General features: G+C 36.7%; 1 protein-coding gene across 9 annotated transcripts in view; it reads left to right on the plus strand.

The window, feature by feature from the left end:
* The window catches only part of CadN (neural cadherin), a 153989-nt gene that overhangs the window by 15708 nt on the left and 117026 nt on the right, over positions 1-21255 (plus strand). For all 9 annotated transcript variants that reach the window (XR_016196537.1, XM_089258173.1, XM_089258178.1 and 6 more), the window contains one exon: positions 6494-8512. Coding sequence is in view for 8 of the 9 variants with exons in the window: in XM_089258173.1 (XP_089114299.1) it covers positions 6826-8512 (1687 nt within the window). In the remaining variant the exon portion in view is untranslated. The remainder of the gene's footprint in view (positions 1-6493; positions 8513-21255) is intronic.

Below are 21255 nucleotides of genomic sequence, written 5' to 3' on the forward strand. Positions count from 1 at the left end.
ATTTTGATGCTTTAAAATTTTTTTAAAATTAATAAATATTTATTTCTATTCGTAAAACAGAATAATTAAAATATTTTAGCTTTATATCTATTTAAATATTTTATAATGTAAATTTAAAAAGATTTTAAACATTTTTTTGTAACTCCTAAAATAGTTCACAATTAAAAAAAATATAAGAACATTTATTTTATTTGTTATTGAAAGTTAATATTATTACGTATTTATTTATTGTGGCTTTCAAATCACGCACAGCTTTAAAAGTTCTAATTCTTTCTGAAAAAAAAAGTTTTCTTATATATACATATCATATATCAAATTAACTACAAGATATTTACCAAAAAATTGATTAATCTATTTAAATTGGCCACATTAAATTAGGAATGCATTAAAGTTACACATCTTATTTTTATCTATTTTTTGACGACAAAATGTTATCCAGTAGCAATTTGTCATCACGAAATATGACACCTTTGGACAAAGAAATAGAGGGAAGGAGTGGGAGAGAGAGTGAGGGAAATACATAAAAATCTTAGCTCTGAGACGCATTCCACCTCAGATTGTTTACGAGCTGTGCCCGTCTTTTCGTTCGCCCACTCAAAATGGGGCGACGACGCGTCACATTTGCCATTCACTTTCAACGCCTTTGCGGCTGAGTGAAGTTCGGCTTAACGACTTTTGTTGGCTTTTGTTGAGCATCCATTTGTTTGTCACCTCTTTTGCCTATCTGCGGCTGGCATCTTAATTGCAATTAGCTACGAAAAATGTAACATAAAACGGTACCAGACTCTACCAAACTGACAAAATCTATTACCATGGTCTCTATCTATGCGATCTGCTAATCAGTTGCCTACATACTTAGGCAGCCGAAGCAGCAGCGGCAGCGGCAGCAGCTACTACAACAAATTATCGAGCATTCCGACCGCATTTGCATAACTGGCTGCCAAGCTGTTACCACTAATAAGCCCGTTGCTCTGGTAACAAGCCATCGAGATTTTTATTTATAAATCATTTACGATTTGTTTGGCCTCTTTGTGAGTCGTAAGACTCGCTGTTTGTTTGACTGCGACTCTCTTTTAGTTTCGGTTCGAATTGCCGAATAGCTAAATAATTTCATTGTTTTCACTAATTTGATTGGCGTCAAAAATTCATTAGAAATTCGCAGCGCGCCTGATTAATCAAAGAGACGTTTGTTTTTTTCTTTTTTTCTCATGCCCGAATGTAGGCAAATATGTGGAGGGGTATGCTAGGGTATGTGATTAAATCAATCGTGAACTAGACTATTTAGAACTCTTATGCCTTAGAAAGGTCGAAGTCGTAAATTAAATAAAACTTGATTCACGAAAATAATCAATAAATATATATTATTAGTATTATTATTTTTAAAATATTTTGTTTCATCTTGAATATTAAATAAAACTCTTTTATTTGGAAAAATTACTTTTTAAATAATTTTTGCCGACTTTTTAAAAATTTAATTTAATTGACCATCATGAACCTTCTACAGGAGATCTCTCTCTTGCACACTCATAAATTTAGCATTATAGGAAAAATATCATGTGGAATATGAAAAAGTCATATATTTTCAAAAACCTTATTCAGCATAATTTTTTTTATAATTGATTTATTTTAATGTTATTTCTTTCAGTTAAAATTAAAATTTCTTTAAATTTCATTCTAGATTTTTTTGTTTTTAGTGCTTGCTTCCCCAACTTGGCACCTTCTACAGGGTATCTCTCCGTGAACAGTCTTAACTCCAGCATATTTTTACCGATATTTATTTGGTTTTTATACCAGATAAACGCAAATTTTTTAGTGCCACTTAATTAAATGCAAAGATAAAGCGAATAAATAAACAAGTTTCAAGTTGTTTCGAAAAAAATAAAAACGCTTACAAATGTGTTGCGTTTTACCTGAATAAATAAATAAATTATTTATATAGGAATTTGATTTGCTTCATATACATATCTATGCATATATACAATATACATATGTGTATATATTTATGCATCAATTTAAATGATCAATGCGTCATGCAAAAGAGAATTACCAAATCCGGCAAAAAGAAAGACAAAAATGAAATCTGCTCTGCATAGAAGCAGCGCGCATAAGATTTATGACTTTGAGATACATAAATTTGAAAACTGAATCGAATACTAGCATTATATATAGATTTATGATTTAGTAGTTTGATCTTGAGCAGATATTAAAGATACGAGTGCTTAAAAAATGAATATTTTATGCAAGCTAAATTTTTTGAATTAAATGTGAGCTGAAACGAATTTAAGGCTAACTTAAAAAGGGCTTTTGTCTGGTATATAACTCGAGAAAACATTAAACTTATTTTGTTATATACTCAGATATAATCCGAAGAGAATGTCTGTTCACGGTTTAGGGACTAGACAAAAGCGTTGATTAATGAGATCATTGCTAAAGCTAGAAATGTCTAACCAAAAAAATAGCTTGGCTATGATAAAATATGCAGAAGAATTTAAATGGTAACATATTTGATAATCTATATTAAATATCTGAGATATATTCAAATTCGATGGCTGATTTCGATTTTAATCAATACTATGTCAACATTTGTATATCAAGAGTTATCAATCATTTATCAGCTATAATTATATCTCGATTCAACTATTTTCTAGAAACTGTTTTTTAAATTCTCTAACTATTGAATATATATTGGTATTATTTATTTGATATTTTCTATTTATAACATCTATCTTTAATCCATCATTATCTATCATTAATCTATCATCATTTTATATTATAATCAGTTTTAAAGCTTTCTTATCGCACATACACCCATTTCTTTATAACTGAAGCAAACAATTCTCATATTCAAAGGTTCATAATATATGGAATATAATGAATCAATTAAAATCTCTCTCTGTACTATAATGAATCAATTAGAATCTTTCTCTCTGTACTATTACGAGCCAAGAGAGATAACTTTCGTACCCAACTTTGTTTATAGTCTTATATTTTAACAAATATTTTAATTAAATATTTTTGGCTTTTGCGTTGCGTCTTGGCCAAGCTCATAATTAAGGCGCATTTATTTGAAGCCAGCCACGCCCATCAAGGTACAGCTTGCGGCACTTTTGCCAGCCACACCCCCTTGCTCTGCCAGCCGCAATTTAAAATCGATTAAAAATCGACGCCTTGGACCACCTGCTGTGACGGTTCGAATACTTTTTTTTATTTTTATTTTTTTTTTTTTTTATATATAGCTAAAATTTTTAGCCGCGTCTCGTGTTCCACTTATTATATTTTTCGACTGAATTATGACCCAAGGCGTTGGCCGCACATTGTTTATTAGAATTTTAAATGTAGGCAACGTTTTAACAAGTTTCAGTAGCGCAACAACCCAGAAAAAAATATAAATAAATAAATAAAAAACCCAAACTATTCGAAGCAACTAACAAAAGCTTGAACTGTATTAACATTAACGCGTGCCAGACAGCTCTTCTGTATGTATGTGTGCATGTGTGTGTGTGCTTGTCATAAATATTTAAAAATATGCCTCAAAATTTCGTTTACTAACTGCGCTCAAACTCAAACTGTGGTAGAAATAAAAGATAATAATAATGTAATAATCATAAGAGTAATAATAACAGTCCAAAACAGTTTGCCTAATGAAGCTTTATTTGTCACTTTTGCCGATGATATGACCATATTTCCAATACTCTGTTTTATTTTCCTTCACGTCTTGGCCAAGTTTTTATTGATTTTTGTTGTGTTGGCCAATGGCATGCAATTAAAATTCATGGCATTTTATTTACCAAAGCACTTCAGTCACCCGCACAAACAGAAAAAAACATATTAAAGTGCCGTTATATTCGAGAGAGAGAGAGAGAGAGAGAGAGGCGCACACGCACACACATACATATATGTATATGTGTAGAAATATTCATTTTTAATATGCTTTGACCACTCGATTGCCACATATAGCCAATTTATGGGCCCTTAATCACAAATCCCCAAAAATATTAAATACATTTCACAGTAATAAAAACAAATATCTCTTACTCTCGCTCTCCTTCTATCTCTCTCTCTCTTACTCTTTGGTTGTTGTTGTTATTGCTTTGTCCTCGTGACGCTTGTAGCGTTATGAAATTTTCGTGCTATTGCGTTTATATAAATGTTTACCATGTTTAATTAAAACGTACCGAAGCAGCAGCGGCGTCCCATGGAAAAGCAATTATTTAATAGTTAGGAAACATTTGGTATGAAATAGATCCAAGATGGGGAAAATATTAAAAGTACAGCAATTAAATTGTAAATTTGGGGAATATAAGGCATTAAAAATATAAATGTTAAGGCAAACTTAAGTCTATGAACATTTAATGAAAGTTATTTCAATAAGAGCTCTCAATTTAAATTAGTTCTATGTACTTTTATATATAAATAATTCAATTCTTGTTCAATTTTGTTTAAACATTCAAATAGAATACAAAATATATATTAAATATTAAAATATAACACCTTACATATTTATATTTTTATAAAATAACTCAAATCTCATTTAAAAATATAAAAAAAATAATTCAGTTCTTACAAAATATCTTTTTAGACATTAATATACAATATTTGTCATTTCGATCAAACTAAAAACTTAATAGATAGCTTTTTCTACTCTTAAATATGCCCTACTGCATATTGCAATGTCATTTATGAAATTCCTTTGGAACATATTTTTCATTTAGAATATTCCCAGAATAGCAGCAATTTCCTCATAAGCTAAACTCAAACGGTGATTATTTTTAGAATGAATTTCCGTTGAAGCATTCCTATTTCCCTATATAGCTGGAGGTACCTCTATATACATATTCACATGTAGTTTTGCTTTCTCCCTCTCTCTCTGCTGTAGTCTCGGCGCATCCCATTAAACAAGTCTTGCAATCAATTTAACAATTTGTCATTGTTTCATTTCCTAACAAAGTCAATAATTAACATGGCTTGTTAGAGGATCGTTAGATTAATGACAAGCATGTGCAGTCAGCTGTCTCTATCACATATCACACCCTACCCTCACCCTCTCTCTCACTCTCTCTCTATGTCTTTCTCTCTTTTTGATGCGTAAAGTGCATTTGCTGAACCTGAAATCCGCCCGATAATTACGCGTAAAAAGCAAATAAAACTATTGTCAACACATTGCGAGTGAGCAAACTGAAAATAGGAAACCTGAAACGGGCTAATATCGGACAGAGCGAGAGTGAGATAGAGAGAGATGGAAAATAAATACTTTTGACGTCTGCGGCGGCGCCTGCGCAGCTGTCGTAAATTCCCTATTCGCCCTTTGCCAGATCCCGTCTGCCCATTGTTCGGGCTTAAATGACAGGGTGCGTGCCGAGTCCCAGTCTGATCCGCAGTTGGGTAATTAAAATTATGTTCACACACACTCACACACACACGCACACATTCACACACAGTGAGCAAAATTTGTTCAAGGGCTGCCATGTGTGGCACACATTTGCACGAGCCTAGGGTGGAAATTATCATGGAAAAAATAAACCTAAGCCAGAGCTCGCAATACAAAGGTCCACTGAGTCGGAACTTAAGTAGAGCATGTCAGAGTGCAGCATCAAAGGACGACCGACACCTCCAAAAGCAAAAAACAAAATAAAAACATTTCAAATTTAGCGCAAAGAACCTTGACTCTGCGAAAAAAGGGCAGAAAAGAGTGTATATAGACTCTTTCACTCCCTCTCACATCTCTCTCTCTCTCACTCTCTCCCTCTGTCTTTATGCACGTGTACCGAAAATATCTTGAATATTTAATATTCGGCTGCTAATGTCATTAAAAAGTTTCTGCTTTGTGCTGAATTTCGTGCTTCGTGCTGCACTGACAACCAATTAAAAAGTGAAAAGTTCACAATTTGCATGCTCTGTAATTAGAAGCAAGCCCAAATGGGGTATGCTATGAAACCAAAATAAAAAAATTAATATATTTGATATTAACTGCCAACTATATAGAGTAACTATTAGTCGAGCATTGCCGAAGTGTATATACATTTATATATTCTAAAGTCTGCTCAAAGCAAACTCACCGAGATTTGCTCTTTGCTCTCAATTAGCTAGTTCATTTCATAACTGTTTTCAGTTTGGCTACAACTTAAGCCAAGAGGCGGAAACAACTTAAGAGCTTAAGCTAAAAAGTTTTGAAAGTAACTGAAAATGATTTATTTTCAATGCAAAGAAGTTAAAATTATGGAAAATATACAACAGAAATGATCAAATGATTTTAGTCTAGATTTAGAGTCAGCTTAAAATGAATCGGTTTGATCTATTTGAGATTATATTATATTGCAATTTATTTATTATATTTTATTATATTATATTATATCATATTATACTTATTATTAACATTAAAGTTAATTAAAAATATTTTAAATAATTCTCACATTTAATCACTTTAATGCTTTACCTAAAGAAAGTCTTTACCGAACCTTTAATAATCTTTCCTCTCACACTTTTGTCTTTGCAGCTGCAGCAGCAATAATAAAAGAACAACAGCAACAACAATGATGTACTGAGCAAGCCAGCAATAAACAATAAGGGTATTCCTATATATATATATATATATTTTATATATATATATAAAAACAAAAACCCCCAAATGCAAACTCAATGAATTATTCGGGCGTAACGTGTAAAACCAACAATTAAAACGACAAAAACCGAACAGGGTCCACGTGGTGTTCAATTGAATAATTAAGCGAGCAGCAGAGAGGCGAAGGGGCAACAATAGCAACAGCAATTGTTGCAAGTGCAACAGCAATCGCAGTAGCAAGCAGTCAACGCGTGCCCCCAGTCAAAATGGCGGCACGACGTTGCCCGTTGGCGCCCCCTGGGCGAGGTGGCCAACCGCAAAGGCAACGTAATACGAGTATCCGGCGAACTACATCAACAGCAACAACAACAGCATTGCTGCTGTCGTTGGCCATGTTGTTGCTGGCAACAGCAGCAACTGCAGCAGCCGGCAGCAGCAGCAGCAGCGGCAGCAGCGGCAGCCACGAGCAGCACGCCAGCAGCTACGCCGGCCTGAGTGCAGAGAATGCGGCCAGAATGTTGGCGGGCACTCCCGGGGAGACGGAGAGCAATGTGCGGCTTGGAGTGGTCGAGGGAGGTGCGCACAGCGAGCTGTCGCTGGTGCTGCCCCATGATACCTATCCGGGCTTTAGCATCAAGAAATTTAAGACGCGTCCACTGCAACTGGCCAACAATGGCAGCGCTCATCGTGGCGGCGGTGGCGCGACGGCTGCTGCCTATCACATGCTGGACAGCGATTACTCCAAGTACTTCACAGTGCTGGACGATGGCGTGGTGATGACCACGGCGGACATATCGCCGCTTGTGAACCGGCCCGTGCAGCTGGTGGTCGTCGAGCAGACGCCGAATGCCACCAATACGCACAATCTGCAGCTGTTCGTGATGCATCGCAAGGACATGCTGCGCTTCTCGGGCTCCCTGCTGGACGCCAGCGGCGAGGTGCGCGAGAATCATCCGGCGGGCACACGTGTGCGCGGCGTGCCCCTAATGCAGGCCTTCAGCGGCTCCATTTTGGACGAGGAGCTGGCCAAGCCGAAGAAGGTGCGCTACACCATCATCGATGGCAACGAGGACGATGCCTTTGCGCTGCAGGAGCGCCGGGCCAATCAAAATGTGCAGGTCAATGCCAAATCGCTGACGATCGAGGGCGACGACGAGTCGGGCGTGTGGCTGGTCACGAATCGTCCATTGGATCGCGAACAGCGTGCCCACTATGATTTGTCCGTGGAGGCCTCCGATGTGGAGGGACTGGATAAGACGGTGTCCAAGATACAGATAACTGTGCTGGACGAGAACGACAATCGGCCCGTGTTCAAGTCGCAGGACTACAAATTCGCCATTGCCGGCAAGAAGTCACAGAATATGGAGAGCAACAACAGCGTTACCTGGGAGCGTTTCGCCATCCTGGGCAAGGTGGAGGCCGTCGATGCCGACGGCGATAAGATTGCCTATCGCCTGAAATCGCCCAGCAATGTGGTCATCATAGTGCCGCAGACGGGTGAACTGATGCTCGCCGGCGAGCCAACGTCCAATGAGCTGCTGCTCGAGGTGATTGCCCATGATCTGCGCTATCCCAGCCTGTTGAGCGCTCAGCCGGCGAAGGTGCTGGTCGAGTTCTTGGCGCCTGAGCCCGTGTCGTTTATAATGCAACACCTGGAGCATGATGCCATCAACGAGCATTCGCATCATCGTGAGAAGCGACGCGTGACACGGGCTGTGCGGCCCACCAAGCGCATTGAGTTCACTGAAGCCGATGGCGATACGGAAGGCAAGTCTGTGTTTCAGCTCGAAAAGGAAACGGACAAGGAAACGTTCAAAATACGCGACGATAATCCCTGGGTGACGGTCGAAACAAATGGAGCGGTGCGCGTCAAAAAGAAGTGGGACTACGAGGAGCTTGGACCGGATAAGACTATTGATTTTTGGGTCATCATCACGAACATGGGACACAATGGTGAGTGTGAAAATTAATTCACTATATACGTACATGTACTCTCAGTGTTGTAAAGTGAACTTTTAGTGCTGGGCATTGCTTTCATAGACGACAGTTTGTCTCACTTTATTAAGCTTATTTTTACACAATCAACTACTCTTATATAAACCTTTACCATACAATCATTTATCGATTAACATATATCGATATTTTTCGAAATTTATATTGCCAAAAATCCATAATTTCTTATATTGCTCATCAATTCAAATATCTCAGCAAGCTGTCAGCAATTTTAATGGCATTTTCATCGATAATTAATCGATTTTCCAGCACAGCATTTAGTCGCAATACGTAATTCTGTACATTCAAATGGGTTGCCTTGGTGATTTTGTAATTTTGTTGTCATACACAGACTTGCGTCGCATAATTAAGCATTGACATATTTAAATGTCTTGAGGCATGATGAAAATTGAAGCAACAAGCGAGAGAGATATAAATAGACCGAACAGACGTGGCTAAACTTAGGCCAGACAATCGATGAAGCCAGCTCATTAATGGCTAATGATATAGGGGCTCTCTGGCTCTCTGTCGAGAATTTCAAATGAATTTGGGCTGTGAAAACAATTAAGTGACATTTTCCAAAGCCAAAAGTAATTAAGAAACGAAAATGGAAAATATCTACGTAAGAGGAATTTTTCACTCGGCAATTATGATAGGTTGTTGCTCGCATGAGCTGCCTGCCTCTGACCACATCAATTAAATGAAAAGGAAATGAGAATGAGTGAATTGAAGAGAGAGAGGGGGGAGAGGGAGAGGGAAATGAATACAACAAAGCTTTAGTTCAATGAAAACTTACAATTAAGACGCAGAGCAGTAATTTGATTGGCAAGGAGCTGTGCTCTGTGCGGCATGGATATTCAAATATTTGGTTGTCATGACAAGTAATTACGCTTCAAGCGAACTGCAAAGCAAAGCGATGGGAGCAGCTGTGTCAACATATTCGGCCATTGCTAGGGCTGCTGCTGCTGCTGCTGCTGTTGGCCAGTTATGTCAAGCGTAGCTCAATGTGCAAATATTGAAGCGTTCTCAGCATGGAAATACACAAAAGGATACAAACTGAGCAGCCACGATGAGCAGAGCCAATCAAGTGAGCCGAGTGCTAACTGAATGCCTACCTGACTGACTGACAGACGGACTGACTGCCTGCCTCTCTCTCTCCCACTCTCTCTGTGTCTATAAATGTCTTTATGTTTCGTTTGTTGTATGTCCATTGCAATTCGTCATGCCTGCACTTTGACATGAGTCGAAAAAAGTTCAACTAACTGGCAGACAAGCTCATGAATTGTTGAAAAATATGCATTCACTCTGTAGCTCAACACAATCAGCCATGTTACAGTTTAACACAATGTTGACTGGAGTTTGTTTTACAAGATACCCTGTATAAAAAGTATGTGAATGAGTTGTACTCAGTTGAGGAACAATATGTGGCAGATGAAGCTGATGAAAGATAAAAGACAAACATTTGCACATCATATTAGAGACTGGGAATGGAAACTATATTTTGCATATATGTACATATGTTAACTTTTCATATAGTCTGAGTAAAATCTGACCTGAAGAAGTTTACTCTATTGGTAGACAGTTCATGTCTTGACTTTAATTATCTACCAATGCAAATATAAGATATATTTTATTTACTTTTATTTATGCTTAAAGTATACTTGATATATTTGAATATATTTTATATATTTATGATATTACATTTGTATATTTATATATATAAATATATTTTAAATACACTTTAATATATTTAATACAATATATTAATATTAAATTTTTTCCTTTACAACATTAAACTTCTCTTACTAAAGAATATCTCCCAGTTGATCACATTCCAAAAACTTCAATTTAATATGTTTTTCTTTCTCCATTTGTTGCACTTTTTCCGCATTGCAATTGCTAATTGTGAACGGCAGCCCAGGCTGAATGTCTGCTCTGGGATTGCGCCTGGTGTTTGGGGTTAGGCTGTGCCCTCTCCATATTTCCCCTTCTCCCCCTCTCTCTTTCTCTGTTTCGCTCTGTTCATCTGTCAGTTAATTAACAAGTTTTCATAAATCCATTCATTTTGCAACTGCGTCGCACTTCATCTGTTTCATTTGCGCGGATTTCCATTAAGTTTCTTATTGATTTTGTTGCATGTGAAAGGAGAATGAAATTCTCGATTATGTATGCGAATCTTAAGTACTCGACAAACAAAAGTTTCAGAGTTGCAGGTGAAATATAAACTTCAAGCAGTTTTAATCGGGATATAATGCAGTCGTTTCTTACCAACACTATTAGTGAAATGAAGAGATTGAATATGCTGCAATTTGCATTAAGGCTTTCATTTCATTGTTGTGCATTACTTGACATCAAGTACTTGCACAACACTGAAGTTTGAGTGTATTTTTTTATTATTAGTTAACATTAAATTTTTGCAGCTACAAAAGTTTACCAACTCCATTAAGTATTAAGTCTATAAAGTTAAAGAGATTCATCAAAAAACATTCAAGCATTTTTCTCATTTCATTGGTATGGCATTACTTAATACATGCTGCTTTTACAACACTGAATTTCGAGCAAAGTCTTTAGTAAGTCAGCGCAGAGCACGCTTTTAGTGCTATGCGAGTGCAAATTATTTAAGGAATTGCAAAGTTTTGTGGGTTGTCTTAGAGCTCTACATACTTCATGGCATTCCAAACTAAACGTTTACCCACACTGGTCGTTCGTTAAGTGGCTCAATTTTCGAAAATAGTCAGCAAGCCACTTGAGAACATGTTCGAAATTCATTATCCTTATCCCAAGCACTTGCATGCTGAACCCAATCAATGGTGCGCAGCTACAGAGCAAGTAGTATATCTCATTTCTAAGAGCGGAACAGTAGAAGGGGATGGTGTTAGGGGAGGGGGTGCTTGCCAAAGAATTTCGTATGCGTTGCACATAGAAGTGATTGTTACGGTTGCTGCCGCTTGCAACTCGAGCTCATGTATGTCACGCACAGACCAACAACAACAACAACACAAATATATATGTATGTGTGTGTGTGTGTGTGTGCGAGAGGCCACTTGTGTGCGCCAGGACGTAAATGCCAGATAAACATAATTCATTTAGCAGGACAGCGACAGACAGGAAAACTATGAAATAAAAAAGGAGACAAAAAAAAAAAAAACAAACACTTGATAATGCGTTGCACTTGGCTTGGAGTTTAGTTGCTTTTCCTGGGAAGCTAGAGTAGAAAAAAGAAATGCACGACAATATTTTTCATTCATTTAAAATGCTACGCCAATACACACAGCGAAGAGACTGAGAGAGGGCAAAAAGAGATGGAGAGCGAGAGACTTGAGAGAGAGCTGCGGCAATGGAAACTAAGTGGAATGAAATTAAATGAAACGAAATGAAATGAAATGAAATGAAATGAAATGAAATGAAATGAAATGAAATACTGAGCAGCTGCTGAGCAGGCGCAGTAGCAAATGAGTTTTGCAAGAGTTGCAAGAGAGAAACAATGAGAGAGAGAGGGAGAGAGGGAGTGCACGAGCGAGTGGGCTGCACAGGGGTTGAGTGGAACAGACGTGGGACGCGTGCGAAATCCAACAGGAAAACGCTCGTAACAATTAGAACTGCTACACCAGCCAAACCACCCAACCACCCAACCACACTCACACACAGATGAAATGGATTTTCGGGTAATACAAATGCTTGATTTGACGCAAAAATCATAGCCCAAGTGTGGGGCATTTGCGAGTTTTCGGGCAGGCATTCCCCAGTGGCCCCAGTGGGGGGCTGACTGATTGAGTTGCCCACTTGAGTGGCGCGTGTTTGTTTTCGAAATTTTCTAGCGCATTGTTTTGCCCAAAAATGTATGCACTGCACATACACACACACGCACACACACACACACACACACATGTAATGCCCGCTCCCAGCAAGGGTGGCTTATTTTTGTATGCTTTGGCATTCCGTCACTAATGCAAAAACATAGCGCACATGACAAAAGGCAATGCAGGCAACACACAGGAAGCACAAGGAAGTAGAGTAGAAGAGGGTGAGAAGGGGAGAGGGAAAGAGGAGGAGGGAGGCCGGGGAGCAACTAGACGGCTGTGAATACACTTGCTGAGGACCGTATGTGGATGGATGGATGAAATGCAAGAGAAAAAGAAGTTTATTTTAATAGGAAAAAGTTTTTTCGATTCTATGAATTAAAAAATAATCCTTAGTAGTATGAAAACAACAAATATTCAATATAAATTAAAATAATATCTAATAATAAATAAATGAATATTAAAGAAGTATATCTCAACAAAAATATAAATTAAAATATGTATAATCGATATAAGAAGATATTATAAATTTTTTTTCCAGTAGCTGTTTAAGACATGTCTCTCAGTTTGTCTGTCAGCACAAAATTATGATATTCTTTCATTCAATCAATTTAATATTACAAAATTAAGAACGCTCTACTCTTATTTCAAATCTTTGATAGAAATCAATAGCTAAATAATGTTAATAATTAGATTAATATAGGACATAGACTTATTTCTTTTGGCAGAGTTCTAGTTCAAATATTAAAAGTCTTCACTCTCTCAAATCGCTCACATCTCTATCTATACCATATTTAAAATCTTATAAAGAAATCTTTTCAATCCCTCAAGTCGCTCACAGTATTCACTTGTCGTTGCGCTGCGGAAACAAGTGTAACTGAAATTTCTCATTTTTCTTTGTTAGCATTGCATGCATGAAAAGGAAAGGGTAAAGAAAATGCAAGCAATTTATGCAGTGCATGAGAAATGAAAACTTGCACGCATGCAAAACACAAACAAGTAGCATAAGTTATGTTGGAGTGGGAGGAGGGGCGAGGCCGGAGACCCGGTTGATAATGTAAAGTTATGCAGCTGAAGGTGCACGCAGACCAACGCACACTTGACTATGGGAGCAGGCGGTGGAGCAGGAGTAGCAGGAGTAGCAGCAGCAGGTAGCTACCTGGAGGGAGCTCAAAGATTCGAAAGCAGCTGAAAACTTTTACAGTGCATCCTGTTCGTATTATTGAGCTATGCTCTTACCCGGACACAGCTGCAGTTATCTGAGTAAAATGAAAAACTTTGCTTGCCACACGAGGCGTCACACACAGCGCAGCCAAAAAGCGAAACTGTGCAAAACTAATGGCTGGCTAATATCAGCAGGAGCAGGGCTCGTAAAAGTTCAAGCTGATGGCCGCCAACGGGCGAAAGATAGAGCGTCATAAACTGCAGCTGCAACTGTTAATTTTTATTGCTGCTGCACAGAATGTAGCATAACTCAAGGCTGCGCATACCCCAAGCAGAAGCAGCAGGAGCAGCAGCAGCAGCAGAGGGCGAAACAATCATAAATTATGAAAATGCAAATTTAAGTTTCGTGTAAAGGCAAAGTCTTGAAATCGAGTCACAAATTTGCGTTGGCACTTAACAAGCGTTTGTTCATTGCCTCTCCTCCTCCTCCTCCTCCTCCTGCTGCTGCTGCTCCTGCTGCAGCTCGCACACAGTTTTACAAACTTGCAAAAGTTGTAATTATATAATACAAACACACACACACAGGATTACATGTATAAGGACTATGTGTGGCCCGCATTGTAGACAAAACAACCCACTTAATTAAGCATTAATTTCGTGCTTTATATGTATGCCATGCCAGCGCTGGCAAGTTTTGTCAAGACAAACTCCTCAAGGTCCTTCAAACATGCCAAATGATCCTTACATGAATATATATAAGGATAGCGGCTGTAAAGTCATGAAGTTGACTCTACTTTAACTAAATTGTTAACTGACATAGTTTTAGTCGAATTTAAGCTAATTTTAAGATGTCTACGATTTTGAGATGCTGCTTAGAAATAAATAAAATATTCGATGCAAATAAATGTGCATATTGAAATGTTATGAAAACGTTAGAAAAAATCTTGAAAAAAAAAAATGTTAATAAAAATATTTTAATTCAAAAAAAAAAAAAAAAAAAAAAAAAAAAAAAATAGGTGACGAGAATCTATTATTATTATTATTTTTGAATTATTTCTATTTTTATTTTACTTTTTTCTATTGGATATTTTTTTATTGATGGGAAATTATTTTGCATAAATTCAGTTTAATCAAATTTTTTACATACATAAATCAGATATGAAGCAATTTAAACATTATAATTATTCAACATTAAAAAAAAAATACTCGCAATTTTTTTGATTCATGTATATAAACTTCATAATATAATAAAATAATTTTATCAGCTTTCTTTAAGCACATTTCTAGCATATTTGCCTTGGAAATAACCAATTTCCCTTGATTGAGATTCACTTCAAGAGTCTCAAGCTCATATGAAATTCTCTTATTTGCGATTCACTTTAAAATTTTCAGTTCCATACGAAATTCCCGTTTGATATGCATATGTACATGCCTTATCAAATTCTTTAATTTAATTTTGAAGTTACAGCAGAAAGTACTCTGACATAAGTAAATTAGACTTTTCTTTGCTCCAACTCAGTAAAATATTTATTTTCATTTCGAATTTGCTTGCCGCAACTGTTTTATGTGTTGTTGTTGTTGTATTTTCTTTTGCGACCCATTTTCTTTTTGCATTTAATATTCTGTTGAATTTCTAAGAGTTGCCATTCGGAATTTTCAAGCACATGTTTGGCCCGAGCCGAGACTCAACAAAAACATCCAGTAAATATCATTTATGGCATATTTCATTTTGATGTTATTTTGCTCGCTTCTGCAGCAGTTGCCATCCGTTCAGCCATCCATCCATCCATCCGTCTATCCATCCATCTATCCATTCGTCCAGCCAACCCGACCTCGTAGCTCGCGATGCTCTTCTGGGCTCCAAAGTGTTTTGGCCTAAATTTTAAAGAGCCCCATGCCTGGTGTGCGCGAAATGCGCGTAGTAAAAGTTGCGCGGCATAAATATTCTATATGCTAAAGGCGATGGGCGGTCGACAGTGAGCGGTGGGCGTGGCGAGGGCTAAAGTGAAAACTGTGAGTGGGAGTCGTGCATCTGCGAGAGTTTTTCAATGTGACAGTCGAGCATAGAAAATATTTAGCAAGTTTTAGTTTACGCTACATAAAATATATTGTATGCTTATAAATCTATGCGAATATATCTGTGTGTGTGTGAGTGAATGTGTGTGTGTCTTAGCTGTTGTTGCTGCGCAACCTTCAGAGGCAGCCAAATGCTTACAAAAACAATGCCCAGCGCACAAGAACAACAAGTGTGTTACACAGCTGGATGTATATTAATATATGTATGTATATGTGTGTGTATGGGTATTTGGGGCTTACATGCTGTGTCTCTGCCTAACCTGTGCTCCACACAGACACACGTACACACACATACATACTCCTGTGCTTCCATGCAGACAATCTTAACCCAAATTAAAAATGCAAATCGTCTTTTTTGGCCAAACAGTTTTGACAGTCAATTTGATTGTTAACGATTTTATCGTCATCGTAGTTGTTCTTGTTTTTGTTGTCGTTTGCGGTGGCTGCCTTTGGTTGTGGGCCCTCGTAAGCTGGGCTGTCAAAAATCTAATTGGAATTGCATTTAAATTGTATTTGTCATGCGGTTTAGTCGACAGCAGGTCCTTGACTTTTCTGTGGGCTATTTTTGGGCAATATTTTAAGGATATATATATTGAACAGTTATCGAGTAGTCGAACAGGTCATTAAATAAATTGGTTTAATCAATGGCTAGTGGAAAAGTGTTCAAGTGAAAAACTTTTAATTAAAATATGAATGAATGTGTTTCTTATTCAATTATCTTCAATATTTCATGTCAGCTATTCATTTTATTTTATTGCTATGTACTCCAATTTAGGCGTGAATTTGAGCATATTCATTGGATTTGATATTAAATAATATTGGAAGCATTTATTAATAAAAATTTGAGAATAGTTTCCGGCAAATTTCATTTAGATGAATATTTTTGTTCTCAATTTATTTGCATTTCAATTGGATTTTTTTTTTTTTTTTTTTAATTTTTACAACTATTTATTTTTCTTATAGAAAAACAATTTTAGATAACATTTATAAAATATATTTTAAAAAAATATATTTTTTTAAAATATATATGTCGTAAAGCCAATAATATATAAATTTCATGGAATTCACTAAGATACGAAATTGATTTTATTTCTACAAGTTTCAATAATAATGTTTTTAATATACGAAAACATATTTATAAGAAGTTCCCTCTACAGACATAATATTGATAATTTAATATAATAATAATTTGATATCATTGCCCATAAGCCATGTCCATGTCCTCTGCAGCATTAAAATCAAATTGTAGTAGATTACCTCCAATGAATATTCAATGCAATATTGAAGCAACATTGAAATGCTCTAGCAGCAAATGCAACGAATTGCGAGACAACAAGCAAAATTGCTTGTCAAATACACGAAAATAGCATCAAGTATTGCCAAAACAGATTTAACAGCAAAAGTTACTCACGCACCAGAAATGGGAACATGAATTCCAGTTTGGATTTCAAATTGAATTTGAATTTCAGTTAGTCTATCTCTCTCTCTCTCTCTCTCTCTCTCTGTCTAACTTGTCAAGCTTGGCAATATATACATTATTTTATTTATCAGCTAATGACAATCCCGTGTAGCCCTGGGCGTGGTCAATGGGTGTACAAAATGTTCGCAAATTTCATATTTATTTTCTTCATTTTTGTGTTTTACGATTCCAATTTGGCTACACATATGTATGTTTCAAAGGCTCCAGCAAAGTAATATGAATTTCACGCAGCATATTTTGCTTTGGGTCAAGCGTAAAATTAAATTCCATAAACGAGGCGTGTCCAATGCTGCGATATGAATTGATATTGTTGTTTGTTGCTTTTGTAGAGTTTCCAGAAATATGACACTAAAAAGTTTTTCATGTTCTCGTCGAATGCAAAAGGAAATTCAGAGAAATTTCACATAGAGAAAAGGAAGTTATGATGGTCGTATACCCACTGGACCTCAATGGGTTGACTCTCTGCCGTTGTTCACTCTGAGTGAATAATAATAATTTTAAATATTTTTTTCTTTGGTTTTACCAATCACGTTATACTAGTTCCTATTCCTATTTCCAATTTTTGAACGGTTTCTCTTCGAGTGCTCTATTTTGAAACTGAAAGCTTTGTACCTCTAGCACATCATATTCAAAGTGCAGAGATTGCCTTCTATTTGCTCCACTCCCGGCCAATTCGAGAGCTTCAAAACATTTTGCAAATAATAAAAAACCAGAGCAAGCTCCACTTCGCTCAGCCAACATAATTCAATGTTTTCGCTTTTGATTTCGTGCACTCGACATCAAATCCACGATTACACAATTTGCTGTTCAAGTGCAGTGAAAGAGATATGAATAAAAAATAAATAAATAAAAAAATAACTGATATGTGATTGAGGGTTTGTCCAAGTGCTTTCGCTGATTTGTTTATGAATGCTTCAAAGTTTTCAAAAACTAGCTAAAAACTAGTTAAAAAAGTTCTGTAACCGAATTTAATTTAGCAAGAGAAATGTTGATGAATCTAAGTTTTTCTCTTCAAGATTTCTTTTCGCTTTGCTCAAATTTAAGTTATATATTTTTAATAAAAATATAAACAATTCCCCAGTTAGCCAAAACAACTGCGCTCAGACTCTCATCTCTTGCATAGCATTATAAAATGCTGAAAATACAAAACAGAGAGAGAACTTCTATTGCCACAAGTTGAGATCGCCTTGGGTCTTGGCGAAGTTTTGCGCAGAGTCTGGCTTTTTTCTGAATTATAATAAGCTGATTCTTGGCTCTGACTCTGACTTTGGCAACAGCAGTGTCAACAACAAGAGCAATAATAACAACAACAACAATAGCAATAGCAAACAGCTTTATTGACAGCCAAACAAAAGTCAAAGCTCAGCTAAAAAACAAAAAATAATAATAATAATAATATATATATGTATATATGCATGTGTATATATATATTTCGCACTCTGTCGCATTTGGTCCCTGTAAACTTTTCTATCCCCCATAAAGTATTTAGCTATACACAAACATTTTGCCTTCTTGTTCTTCCCCCTTTCTTTTTTTTTGCCTGTTTCCTATTTCAGTTTCTTGACTTGGGAGAGATACAACCGAGGGTTGTTCGTTTAGCTGCGAGCTGTCTTTAGCTCTGTGTTTACTTTTCGCATTTTGGCAGCTAGTTGGCCCGCTCGTCTAACTGTCTGTCTGTCTGTCTGTCTGTCTATCTCTCTGTCTGCCTGTGCTGTTGACTTCGTGTTATTATTCCATTTGTCGTTTAGTTTTCTACGAGCGTTTCCTGTTTTGACTGCACAAATGTGCGCCATTATTTATCATTGGACGCCATTATGTTTTATGCTCCAGCCATTGCATTCGCACGGGCCGCCATTTTGGCAAACAGCAGCCAGAATCGCATCGCTACAGATTTTCCTGGCCAGCAACAGAGAACAGCGGGCAGAGGCAGAGCCAGTGGCAGAGGCCGTGGCAGAGGCAGTGGCAGTGGCAGCTGCTTTCATCCGGCTGCCATGGCAACAAAACGTGGCTACTCAAAATCCAAAGGGCGCCATTTTGTTGCCATTTCAGTTACAACTGTTTACATATACATATATACATATGTGTGTGTATGTGTGTCTGTCGCTTTTTAGGCATTTAGCTTGTCTGAAACTCTGTTCTCTTTGCTTTGGCTTTTAGCCATTTATTTCGTTTCGTTTCGTTTCCCCCTCTCCCCCTCCCCGCTGACACGTCCCTTGTCTCTTCCGCTTTTATTGTGCGGCTGCAACTTTTGCTCTGCGGCTTTTCAATGCCGCTGACAGAATTTCTTGTTGTTTGAGTTTTGGGTCTAAAACCTCATCTGGTTTATAGTCTGCATTGTTATTATATTGGAACGCAAACCTCATCTGGTTTATAGTCTGCGCTGCCATTGTAGACTTTTGTTTGCTTTTAGCTGATTTTTATGTTAACATTTTTTAGAGTTTGAGCATTGACCATCATAAAATAGAGCTGAGATATTATTATGTGCTATAACTTATTATGTATAAATAAATAAATAAATCTGTATAAATAAATAAAAAAATAAAATATTGAAAACTTGCCTCGTAAGCTGATGAAGTGAATGCATATTAATTCAATAAAATTTTTATTTTATTAAAAGTTGTTAAAGGCACTAGAAGAAGTTCGATTTTAGTTCATATAAATATATTAGATTTGTCAAACTTTTATTAGTATATATTATATATATATTTTATTCATTAATTTATACATATATGTAATTAAATGATAATTAAATTAGCAATTCAATTGAGTTTAAGCTTTAAATAAATTATGCCAGTTTATTAGCTATTTAGGCATTAATTATTTAGCTCTAAGCTGTCAAAGCTAAAATGTAGTTGAGTTTATTCATGTATATGAATAAATTTAATGTCTGTAATGTATATATATATGTACACATACATATATGTATATATGATATATTTATATACATTCACACATACATACATATATGCCTTTATACAATATTTATGAATTTTTTGTTACTCAATATTAACTTCAAAGTAACATATTTATTTCGCTGTTTTTTTTTCTTCATTATTATTCTCAAAGAGTCAAATCAATCAATCAATGAAGCTATTAAAAATGCAGCTCAATTTACAGTTTTTATTTGCACTCCACTCTCAGCTATGCACAAATATTTGCTAAATAAATAATATAAAGCAATTACAAAAACAAAAGCAACAACATATAATTTTTCTTATTTTACATAAATAAAAAATGTGATTTTAAGCGCTCGATAGTAGTTAAAGCTGAATGAAAATAAATATGAAGTGCAGTAAATGTTAAGCTGCAGCAATAGAAAGAAAGAGAGAGAGAGAGAGAGAGAGAGAGAGAGAGAGAGAGAGAGAGAGAGAGAGAGGGAGAGTGAGTGAGCGAGAACGAGCTAGTATTATAGGGCCATAGTCCTTGAGCTGTGCTCTGCGCCGTGTTTTCATTTGTATTGCTTGCGCTCGCACATCCGTTTCGGCTAACGCCGCAGTAATAATTCATGGCACAAATTGCGTTTATTACGATATAACGTAACGGCCAGCGCTGCGACGTAACAAAACCGCGAGACGAACAGGACGAGCGGATAGAGCCTAACTCTAGTCTAGAGTCCACCCCGAGGCATGTTGATTTGCAATGCAAAAAAGGGTTTAGCCAGTGTGTGTGTGCTGTGTGTGTGTGTGTGTGGTCCCGCTTCCCTTTTCAACTAGAATTTGCTTCGCCTGGCGGCAGTTATTTATCACAGTTAGCAGCGGCTGAAAATTGCGTTGGCCGCGTGATTTGTGTGGGCGTTATTGTTTGGCCAACAACACGTCATGGTCCAATTAGCCAACGAGCCCGATGAAGTTATTACCATCGCACACTGTTGGCCAAAAGTTAACGCACAGCAGCGTCTTTACGCTTGATTACAGCTGCAGCAGCGGCAAATCACAAAAATTTATGATGGTATGCCATGCCACGCCCACTCTATAGACCGCCCCACGCACATGTGTGCGTGTCTCTAGTGCCACTTGATCCATGAAATTGTTACGTGTCAACGATTTTGATTTGGATTTTAATTTAGAATTTGATTTTCATATCGATTTAGCCGCATGCCGCAAATTATCAAATTAGTGGCATGCAAAAGCGAATGTGTTAAATATCGTAAAGTTTGCGTATTAATGAACAACTTTAATTAAATT

The sequence above is a fragment of the Drosophila navojoa genome, chromosome 3 (genome assembly GCF_054131105.1).
Source record: "Drosophila navojoa isolate 15081-1374.11 chromosome 3, UAZ_NAV_1.0, whole genome shotgun sequence".
Classification (NCBI taxonomy): Eukaryota; Metazoa; Arthropoda; class Insecta; order Diptera; family Drosophilidae; genus Drosophila; species Drosophila navojoa.